Source organism: Solanum stenotomum, chromosome 3, assembly GCF_019186545.1.
Source record: "Solanum stenotomum isolate F172 chromosome 3, ASM1918654v1, whole genome shotgun sequence".
NCBI lineage: Eukaryota > Viridiplantae > Streptophyta > Magnoliopsida > Solanales > Solanaceae > Solanum > Solanum stenotomum.
In genome coordinates, this window is record NC_064284.1 from 13,757,510 (window position 1) to 13,769,257 (window position 11,748).

At 34.7% G+C, this 11,748-nt stretch overlaps 2 protein-coding genes across 5 annotated transcripts in view; one reads left to right on the top strand and one right to left on the bottom strand.

Annotated features, from left to right (window-relative positions):
- Positions 1-999: 999 nt before the first annotated feature.
- Positions 1,000-11,748, bottom strand: part of LOC125860936 (putative D-cysteine desulfhydrase 1, mitochondrial) — a 43,252-nt gene continuing 32,503 nt past the window's right edge. For 3 of the 4 annotated variants that reach the window (XM_049540989.1, XM_049540986.1, XM_049540994.1), the window contains 3 exons: positions 2,155-2,268; positions 1,862-1,959; positions 1,000-1,276 (listed from right to left, as the gene is read on the bottom strand). In XM_049540989.1, the coding sequence (XP_049396946.1) occupies positions 1,072-1,276; positions 1,862-1,959; positions 2,155-2,268 (417 nt within the window). In that variant the 3' untranslated portion in view covers positions 1,000-1,071. The remainder of the gene's footprint in view (positions 1,277-1,861; positions 1,960-2,154; positions 2,269-11,748) is intronic. The other variant, XM_049540988.1, reaches the window with a different exon arrangement.
- LOC125860935 (long chain base biosynthesis protein 2b) overlaps positions 9,791-11,748 on the top strand; it is a 45,450-nt gene continuing 43,492 nt past the window's right edge. The window contains exon 1 of the mRNA XM_049540983.1: positions 9,791-9,898. Coding sequence (XP_049396940.1) covers positions 9,818-9,898 — 81 coding nt within the window. The 5' untranslated portion in view covers positions 9,791-9,817. The remainder of the gene's footprint in view (positions 9,899-11,748) is intronic.

An 11,748-nucleotide genomic window follows, 5' to 3' on the forward strand; every position in this document is an offset into this window, starting at 1 on the left:
TCATGCACTAGATAATTTAGATATAAAAATTCAAAAGATTCGAGATATTTTAATTGTTTTTTTATTTTTATTATTATTATTATTATTAACTCATTTATTTTTAGGATATGTGGGATCAATAGATAGCAGGGAGGGGAATAATAATTTAGTTGATCAGTTATTTAAATTTTTATTTGATTGATAAAAATTTAATTGTCAAATTAATTTGATTTGAGTGGCTTTGTTGATACAAAATAAGCATAATGGTTTCAATAGAAAATTTGCTATAGTTGAAAAACCAATTAAATTATTCGCTCTTACCACACGTAAACAATTTGCAGAATTAGTTTAAGAATTGAGAGATCACCTTTGGTTGGATTGTGATGTTGCCATCTCCAAAGTGGACAGTAGTAATTAAAAGTGAATATGAATTCCTTCGAGTAGATGTTTTGGCCACCAGTGGTGGTTCTAGAGACGCCACTGGGCCATAGTCTTTTGGCTTTATTTTCTAGACTAGATTCCTCTAATATCTAGATAACATAGTTTAACCAGATTTTTGAGTTGATGTGATGGCAAAAACTGTATAGCTGCCTCATTGCTAGTCATGGCCCCTCTACTTGCACAGCTACCATTTACAATCCAATTATTCAAGTAAAATATTTCGAAGGGAGAAGCACCTAATATGGTGAATGAAAGGAAACAAAGTTCAAATTCCAGGAAAGCAGAAAAAAAATGAAGTTTATAGATGATTGTATTCCATTGGCCTAATTTTTGGTGAGGCAGAGTTATTTACATGTGCTGGTGAGTAGTGACAGTAACAGGCACACTATGAAATAATCGAGGGGAGCACAAGACGACCCATACAGTCATACACCATCATTAATCAATCAAGGGAGAAACCTCACCCAATCCCCAACCCAAGATGTCACTAAAGGCAAGAAGAAACCATGCATCCATAACTCAACTAGTCTTAGAAGTGGGCAGAAAACACCTTTTTTATTCATCTGAATCTAGAAATGCTGGAATTTGATTTTTAATCTTGTACACGTTGATAAATGACTAACATAATTGCTATCACCTTTTTCATCAATTTCAGAACATTTTGCCGATGCCATCTTGTCTAGGAATAGATTCATTGATATCCATTTTACGCCATTTGCCCATTAATGAGCCTATTTCATCAGCTTTGTCATACAAACCTAGTAGCCCACCTGTGTGTATGAAGAGAATCTTTCTTCCCTCCCACTTTCTTGGATTCTCATTCATGCCTTTCATCATTCCATAAGCTGCTTTACCACTGTGTGAGAATTAACAATCGGAAGAATGTGTCAATAAAGTATCCTTGAGAAATCAATATGAGTAGTTTGAGTTGTACATCAATCATGTCTCACTGTTCTTGCTTGCTTTAGGTAAAAGTTCAAGTGCAAGGTTCAGTTTTCTAGTCTAGATGTCGAAAAAACTCAAAAACAGTTGTAGATCAAAAGACTGAAGACCAAAAAGGATTCTACTATTTTATTTTTATTATAAATAAAACAAGATTCTACTTTTTACAGATTTTATAGTGAACATATTATTCTCCAAACTCTTCAAGATTTGGTGCATTCATAAGTTATGTTGCTCAGACTCTTTAAAAATGTTGACGGGTGTGTGTCAGATCTTCAAAAGTACTTCAAAAGTACTGTAGTTTTTAGAGGATCCAATAAGGGTGTGACAACATTTTTGGAGAGTCCAAACAACATAGCTTATAAGAATAGGCAGTTTCTAAGACTGGAGAACATGTTAATGCAATACATTTTACATAGTCCAGACAAATTCTGTGGGCAGTTCGTGGAAGGCTGACATACCATGATGTAAAAAAATGAGAAGGCACAATTGGCCATACCTGTAGACAGGGTCAAGAATAACACCTGTGGTTTCAGCAACTTGCTTCACAAATTTCAGCTCATCAGCGGTGCTCATAGCATACCCAAGGCCTTTTGCCTGTTAAAATACCAAAGTGCAAAGAAAAGAATAGTTGATATACAGAACTACATCCATAACCAACAGTTGATGTAACATTATTTTTATCATTAATTAGTATCTCAATAGTTATTGAACAACAAGAAGTTACACAATGAAATGGATGAATGTAAAACAGTTTTGCTTAAAGAAAAAGAGAAAACCATGAGTCCTTACAGTTTCGATGCTAACAATATCACGGGAGCTAACCCCTGCAGTAATTCCGTCAAGTAGGCCTTGAACATGTTCATAAAAGTAATCCGGATCGTCACAGACACAAAATGCATTAATCTACAAATCAAAACCAGTTATTAGTGACACTTATATTTTGTGAAGATGGGAGCAATTTCAAATATGACAAGCAGTTTACTTTTGCTTTCAAGCCACTGAGCATGGATGCAATTGACAAACCAGCGACTGTACCCCCACTGGAAACCATTGAGACATAGCACTGAGGTTAAAACACTGAAAGATAATTAAATCATGACTTTCACCATAATGTAACTCCAGCCACAAAAAAAAGATCATTTTTAGGAAGTTGAAGTTACTCATTCCTGAAGAAGAGTAAACATAGAATAACAGAAATTCTACTAGAGATACACAACTGAGGCATCTAGAATGCAAAAAAAACGTCTTCAGGTTCAATCAATAAAATGTATTAATAAGTACTTTTAGCGGCAATTCATTAACGGCAATAGCTTAATAAAGATAGAGACTCTCAAATGATATGCTTTGATAGGAAAAGAGGTTACTAGGAGGCACCGAAAACTTGGTTGTCGCCAAAAAGAAGTGACAGAACTAATGTCCAGGGAGAATCTATTGAAAAGTCAAAAACTCCTCCAGCTACGTAACTTTATTTGTCTACCAACAAAAATCCATAATCCCTAAAAGGTTTCAGCCCCTAAAACATCCCATAAGGTGTTATGATGCCAGGATCAACAAGTAAGATCCTCAACAGAAAAAAACATACTCAAAACATATATCAGAGACACTGACGTGCGTTGATGCATTAAAGAACAGCTATCAGAGCAACACTCACTAATAAAAGTATCAAGAGAGAGAGAGAGAGAGAGAGTGTCTAACAGAAGTCAAGCAAAGATTAGGCATATCATGGGTCAAATTGAGTAATGAGTATAATGTTCCTTAGAGTACGAGTCTCGATCATCTCAACCATATTTTCAGCATATCTTGCATTTAATTCCAGGCATGAACAATTTGAAATGCAACAAGCTCATGTATAGCATACTATTATAAAATTATGCAGAAGAGGTGCAAACCTGCCACAAGCTACAACGATGTCGTCGAATTTCTGTTCAATGCTCAAGTGCTGAAGTTGTTGCTCCAATTCCCTGATTGCCTCAATATAGCCCCTGAGAAAATAGTCACACTTAGCAAAATGGTGACAGCATTTGTATTCCTTCCTGAAGCTAGTAGGGCAAATATCTAGAATAAAAATTTGCTCAGCTGTGTGCAGTAAATCAGAATGTATAGCATCACTCTCCATTACTTATGGATGGCAACCGAGGGTCAAAGCATAACTCGGTACAAGACCCCGGCTAAGGGGGCGGCAGTTGGGTCAAGATCAGACTATTCATTCGACATGCTTTAATAAAGTATAGGCCTTTGAGGAACTTCCTAACAAAATAAAGGGTTGAACCCTTGGTCATTCAACTAATAATGCTGATGACACATTGGATCTTATTCTTTAATCATGTATTATAAGTCTGTTAGTGATGGTATAAACATCGGCATATAGAAGGTTCAACCCTTGGCATGTATTTTAACCGGGCTACTAGCTTCTGAACAGCTGATAGCTCTGTCAAACAAGAAAATGAGTCGTCCTTGGCTACCTTAGTGCTATCACATTTGTGTTATAAAGGAATATCAACTACAGATCAAAAGAAAAGGCGGAAGAATGCTAATGCCATAATCCGTAAGGTTATTAGACTATTCAATATCAAGAGGCCAACGGAACTAAGTTGCGTGGACTCTTCAATTTTGATTCCACACCCGTGTCGAATTCTTCAAAAATACACTACTTTTGGAGAATCCCACATGCACCCATTGACGATTTTGAAGAGTCCGAGCAACATAGCAACGAAGACGGTTTCAGCTGGTAAGAAGAACTTGAAATGGTTGATTATACTTCAAACTTTCTACATGGGATTCATTTCAGGGTAGCAGGTAGGCCCTTCAAAGTATCCCTGTAATACAGGGTTAAGCCTCACTGGAGTTCTAAAATTAACAGCCAGTTTCAATAGAAACCCAAATAGTCATCCAAATATAAGTGTCATTGTGAGACACAAAACAGCAGATGAGAGTGAATGAAATAAGTGAATTCAATGCTTGCACCAGAAGTAACCAGATAAGACTGCACTCTATGGCTCAATTTTGGGGGCACAAGATGGAAAAGATATTTGCTACTGAAGAATTCACAATGAATAGGGAATGGGCAACATATCCATTTCAAATTAAGGCAAGACGCAATGAGTTCGGAGGCTGTATAGGGTACTCTAAACTCAGAAACTGAAGGTTATTATTAAGAACTTTTGGCAACATGTTGATGCTTCAAGCACACAATAGTCCAAATGTCCAATACACACATCAAGGTGCAAGTGAAACACTGGAAATTAGTAAGAAGAAATGAAGTAGGTTTAGACTATGTCAGCAAAGGGAACAAGATGTGGCATAACAAAATGAGCCTCACCAAGTTCCTAGAGAATTGGAGCCACCAACAGGGATGACATACGGCTTTCTCCCTTCATTTAACAGCTTTTCTTTCAATATTTTGGTAAGAGCCTGTGGCATAACACACATTATAATCAGTACTATAATAATAAAGCCTATCAGCTTAAGACTACTAGAAATAGACAGACAGTACAACTGAAAATTCGCCAAAGTTCAGATACTAGTTCCACTTGGAAAATCAGGAACGCGTCACAAAATTGGAGGGCAACACTACTTCAGATATTTGTGTGACTATAAATCATTTCGTTAAGGGTAATGAGCAATTTAAAGTTAAATTGATACTTAATATAGAACTGTGTTATTCTTTTTGGGACTGACTAAAAAGGAAAGTAAGTCGTATAAAGTGGGACAGAGGGAGTAGGCAGTTTATCGCTTGATTTCAAGTAAGATATACATGCACGCCATAAAAAGATGATTCAACTAGTACATATTATATTTGAACAGCGTGCGCAGCTTTGTAAACTGATCTATAATATAATCAAACATCTTCAAAAAGTCTCTTTGCAGCATCAAACTACCTTTAGCTGAAAAGTCTCCTTTTGCAAGTAGCGAAAAGAAAGAAAGAGAGCTTAAAACTTAAAGCATTAGAGACACAAGAGGATGAATGTGAAATTACGAGGAAGAAAGTACAGACCTCACTGCCAACTTTTGCATATTCTTCGTTTGAAACAAGATCAATGTGTGCTCCAACCAAACGGTCAACAAGGAGGTTCCCTGTTAATCCAGGATCTTTATCCACAAGTAACTGTGACATAACTAAAGAAGTTATTCATACAAACAGGAAGATGTGACTTGCAGAAAATGTATGAATCAAGCAGAATATATTTTTTGATAAAGGTAATGTTGTATTCTTCAGCATTAAGGAGATGCTAGCTACCATCAAAAGAGATTTACAGCTGGCTCAAAGATAAGATAAAAACTTGCTACACAGAAACCTATAAGGATCTTATAAAATCTAAAACGCATCCTCTATACCCTCCTCCTTACACAAAAAGAAGAAAGTCCTTTAAGGTAAACAAAATACCAAGAGAGCAATTACGGTATACCTTTGAAGTGCGTAAGATGAGATAACAGTCAAGGTTTAAGTATTTGGCAGCGACAGCAGTAGCACGACAGTGATTACTTTGTATGCTACCTATAGTCACTATGCAGTCAGCGCCCTGTGCCACAGCATCTGCCAACAAGAACTCCAGCTTTCTGACCTTGTTTCCACTCAATTGCATTCCTGACATATCATCACGCTGCAAATTCAAAGTTAGTTCGTGTTATAAAGCATCTGGAATAGTGACACTGGCATGAAAATAGCCAAACAGATAAGAGAAACAATAGCATAAAAAGAAATCCTCATCCTCAGGCTCAGGCTCCTTATATAACAAGAACTCGCACTTAACACATACCATGAAATATTTTCCAGAGGAAGTCTTTTCTTGTTTCAATATATATGTATATTTTCTAGAGGAAGGTTTACCATCTATCTTATAAACGATTTTTGGCTAAGCTTACCTCTTTGCAGTGACCCAACAAAGCACAAATTATCCAGATAACCAAGCTGCAAAATGCACTTGATGGACATCAGTTGAGACAAAAGCTAAGGGAGCGAATGGGATTAGATACCCTAGTAGTCCTTAATTTATTCCGATATTTTTTCATTGTGGTGTATTCAGTCATGTCCTTTAACTTTTTTTCCTTTTATTCTGTTTTCCTCTTTGTACCCAAAAACACACACACATGTGCTAAAAAGTACTCATGTCTAATGCCACTGCAAATAACTTATACTCCCTCCTTCCCATTTTATGTGGCACCATTTCCTTCTTGGTCAGTCCCAAAAAGAATGCACATTGCCTTATATGGTAAGTATTTAAAGGTACAATTCCTTTTTTACCCTTGTTGGTCCCACTTAATCTTAAAATAATACTCCAATACATTTATGAGAAGAGAAAAAAGTGAGTCTACTTTTTAAAGGGTAATTTGGTAAACATTTCAAAGTCTTTATTTATTTCTTAAATTCCGTATCCGGTCAAATGTTGCCACATAAAATGGGACGGAGGGAGTATTATGTTTAGGTTATCCCGTTCTTCATTATTTGCATGAAAATAGTAGGATACATTTATTATCACTTTACCCCCTAGTTTCATAGTAGTTATCACAATATATTTATCTTTTTACTAGTGTATATATTCAGAAAAATATTTCTATGTCATAAAACCGATAACCAACTTACTTATCAAAAATATACCAATAACCAAGTTTTTATGCATCTATATGAACACATAAACTAGGTGCTCATGTACTACATATAATCATGTTTCGAGTAATGGCTCCAGCAAAATTTCATTGGAATGAGATCTTTGTTATCAAATACGTAGCTAACATTTCTAAGACTTGACTGATTTTTTCTTAGAATTCTTTTTAGCTAAAAATTGAAATTCGTGCACTCAACTTAAATATATCATACACACGTAATCTGCAGTAGATTGAAGAAACTTCATCACACAATTATTGCATGAGTATCAACTTCACAAGTACTTCCTTCAAGTAGACATGCATAAACCAAAATCACAAAATGACTAATATGAAATCAACTTTCTCAAGACCTGAAATGACCGGAGCAGATCACATTTATGTTTGCTTCGTAAAAATCCGAAAAACTCAGATAACATCATTTCATTGCTCAAATAGAGTTTTATCAAGCTAATAGTACTTCCTCCAGTTTTTTGTTCATAGTGAATGTTTTGCACATTCATTAGTTCCAAACGAAAAAAATGAATTTACCTTTAACCAAACCTCGGTGTTCTTCGGCAAATTAGGCAGGTTCCACTTGTGAATTGGAGTTGGAAACTAACAACAATCCCAAAATTTCAAAAAAAAAAACAGAATGATCAGTCCTCTAGTAGGATTAACAGAAACAGAGAATAACAACAAATAGAGATTATAGAGAAAGATTGTTATCTCACATGACCAAGCGAAAATGTGTGAGAGGGAATGGGGTTAAGATGTGAAGCCCATGGAGGAGGCTCGTAGGGCTTCTTCGTGAGAAACTGAAAGGGCGATTGGTGAGTCTGGGAAGTGGAATCGTCCATCGATGATTTGGTAAAGCAACACTGTTTCTTCAAGTTTAACGCCTTATTGAGTCCTGTTATACATAATAGAAAGAAGACTCATCTTCCGTTCAGAATCCTATATATAGTCAAATACTTAGTAAAATACTTCCACTAAAATAGGAAAATAGTAACACACTTCTAAAAGGAACATAACACTGCTAAAACAGAAAATATGTGAACTGACTCAACTTAAGTTAAACAACTCACAAGACTAGGTCAACTAGCAAATTAAAAGAAATTCCTACAATTTCCCCTTAAATTGATGTTTGCTAACAATCAGTTAAGTTGAGGTGTGTAAATGATTTTTGCCCCAATTTTTTTTTATATATTAATAATAATTAGGTGCAACAGATTGTCATACAAAAATAAAAATGAAAAAAAGGCAAGCATAACCATAAAAGAAGTGCTACAAAGTCTGGGGGAAGTTTATGTAATTCTCTCTTTAGTGAGTATTTTTTTTAGCTATAGTAACTTTGAAGAAGAATAAATCTTATTTGAGTAACTTTATTGATACTACAAAATAAGCACAAGTAATTTTATAGAGAATTTACTAAAGTTGAATGAGCAATTAAATTATTCAATCTTACCCACACGTAATCAATTTGCAGAATTAGCTCAAGAATTGACAGATCAAATTTGTTTTGATTGTGAGTTGTCATCTCCAAAGTGGAAAATAGTAATTAAAAGTGAATACAAATTCCTTCGAGTACATCATCAAAAAGTCTCTTTGCAACATCAAACTACCTTCACCTCAAAAGTCTCCTGTGCAAGTAGCCGAACAGATAACAGAAACAATAGTACAATAGCACAAAAATCCTCATCCTCAGGCTCCTTATAAAACGTCCGAATAGATAACAGAAACAATAGCACAAATCCTCATCCTCAGGCTCCCTATCTAAAACAAGAACTTGCACTTTATACATACCATGAAATATTTTTCTAGAGGAAGCCTTTTATTGTTTTAATATGTATTCCAGAGAAAGATTTATCATCTATCTTATAAATAATTGTCGTCTAAGCGTACCTCTTTGCAGTGACCCAACAAAGCACAAATTTTCCAGATAATCAAGCTGCAAAATGCACTTGATGAACATCAATTGAGATGAAAGCTAGAGGAGAAAATGAATTAGATACCTAATCCTTAATTTATTATGATATTTTCTCAGTGAGGTGTAATCAATCATGTCCTTTAACTTGTTTTTCTTTTATTCTGTTTCCTCTTTTTACCCTAAAACACATGCACAAAAACACATACGTGTGTTAAAAAGTACTCATGTCTAATGCAACTGCAAATAACTTCGAAAAGATATTTCAAATATTTAGGTTAGCCCATTATTCATTATTTGCATGAAAATAGTAGGATACATCTACCCCTAGTTTCATGGTAGATATCATTTTATCTTTTTAGCAGTGTATATCCTCAGAAAAATATCTCTATGTCATATATGCATACAACCCAAATTTGAAACAAAACATTCAGAACTGGTAGGCTTTGAATTTTTTTTTTCGTTCGGTATTTGATATCTATATTTAGATTGATAAAATTTGAATTTGCACCGATTTAATTAAATTTAGATTCGGTTCAAAAAATCCTACTGAAATTTGAGACATATGAAATAGTATTTGTCAATCCACTACAATTTCCCTCTTTCCATTGCTTAGACCAATAAAAATGAAGGTAGAATCATCAGAGCAAAACGTACTACTACTTAAAAAACAGTCTATAAATTTCCGGAAAAGCACGAGTCAAACATTCCCTCGTTTTTGAATAATCAAAAAAAATTAGAGGGGGATTGGATTTTGTCAAAACCTAATCGTCTCCCTCCCTTGTTCAAGCTCCCACCCCATCCCTCGTCGTCCCTTCTCCACTCTCTCTCTCCCCTCTCTTTCTCTCTCTTCTCTGATCAGAGATCTCGAATTCTGCTTCTTCAGATCCGATCTACACGGTCCGAAAATGATCACCATTCCATACTTGACAACCTACTTCAGCTATGGAATCGCTCTTCGCATACGGTCAATTCCGTGAATTCTTCAGGAGGATCTTTGATTGGTGGCGTGGCAGCAATCTTCAGGTATTACTTTCCCCGCCTCTGCTTCGTCGTGTTTCATTCTGAGAATGACCTTGAATTTTGGTGTTGTTTACTTTGCATGACAACTGTGAAGGAGAATCATTTTGTACAATAACACTACTTTTTATCTACAAATACCATTTGAATGATCAGATAGTATAAAAAATCTTTATATTGATAGTGTATAAAAAATCTATATATTGATAGTGTACAAAAAAAATTCAATGAATAAATGTGCTTTACGCCTGAAAGGCAGATTGAGTGGTTGAGAAGTGGGTTTTCCATGTGGGAGACCTAGGAGGGCTTGCACTTTGTATCTTATTTGTAGTTTGCAAGTTGTTAACAGTAGGTTACCACAAAGTGCTCATCCGAAGAGTAGGAGGTGCTAGTGTATTTGAAATTCCAAAAAAAAATGTGCTTTATTGTAATGGCAAGTTCTAAAATGGAATTAGTTTGCCTTTTGCATTTTTTCCCCATTTCGCAGTAGTATTTGTACATTTGACATCCAAAAAATACACCAAATGCATGCATAGTTCAAACACAATATTTTTTTTTCTACCTAAAGGGAAGGTTAAATGTATTTCGTTAAATATCACAAAAATTAAAATAAATTATTACTAATAATTGCGAAACTAAAATTATTATCCTTAAATAATTAATTAAAGAGGAATATAAAATAAATAAGCTTAGAATAACACTCTTGGTTAAAGGAGGAGCACCGTGCTTACAATTTTTTTTCCCATTTTATAACTAAGAAGAGTGTTGAACATGCAAATATGATGACAACAACGACAACAAGTAAACAACATACCTAGTGAAATCTCACTTATGGGTAGAGTAGGGTAAACAGACCTTATTACTATGTCGTGAAGATAGAGAGGTTGTTTCCGAAAAACATTCGGCTCGAGTGTAGCAAATTCAAACACAAAAGAAGAGAACAATATAGAAAAGTTATTAGCAATATATAAAAGATACTATTACATCCAATTCAAACAAAGCTGAGTCAAATCTTGCAAAGTGAGTTCATGATCCTCCCAAACTTGACAAGTATCATGTATATTAAGACAGACGTTTAAATTTCAAGTATCAGTTGCCAAATTTTCTTTTTTTGTTCCTTCCTTCGTTGTTGGTGTTGGCGTTGGCATTACGCTTCTGTCCACTTGAACTCTCAAATAGGCTCTTAGTTGAAATTTGTCTCGTCTTCACTTTTTAATCTTGACTTGATTTATTTATACTATGTGTTGTTACAGTAGTAGTATGTTATGTGCATGGGGTGGAAATGTGGAATGGGGCAATGTAAATTAGGTGTAATGGGAGTCAACATATATATATATATATATATATATATATATATAATTAAAATCTTTATTTGATTGCTTAATTCATGTTTTAAATTTTTCTTGTTGTGTATTGTGTCCATTATTATAGTATAATCAATTTATTTTCAGTTGTTACGATATACAAAAATCAACTATAAGAGTGCACACAAAAAACTGGGAAAAGACACTCAATTTATAAATCTTTTAATGGGGGTTCTAAAAACTTCTCAAAGCATAGAGCTAAAGTGTTGGTGGATAATGTTGAATACAAATCCTAAGTTGACACATTCATCAATAAAGCAAGTTGATCAGAAAGCTGCAAAAGTTGCTTGTGAATCCATTATTCATCAAGAAACTGAAGTTGAAATTTTTCAGTTACTTTATGAGGTACTCACTCTACACTTGCTGCACCTTTCTAAATAGTGCGCTAAAGAATCATTTTTGCTCAAAATTTTACTTTCTTGTGTGTGTTTTTTTAAAGGACCCTACATTGTGCAAATCTATTCTAAATAAATTTGCCATCAAGAAGAAAAT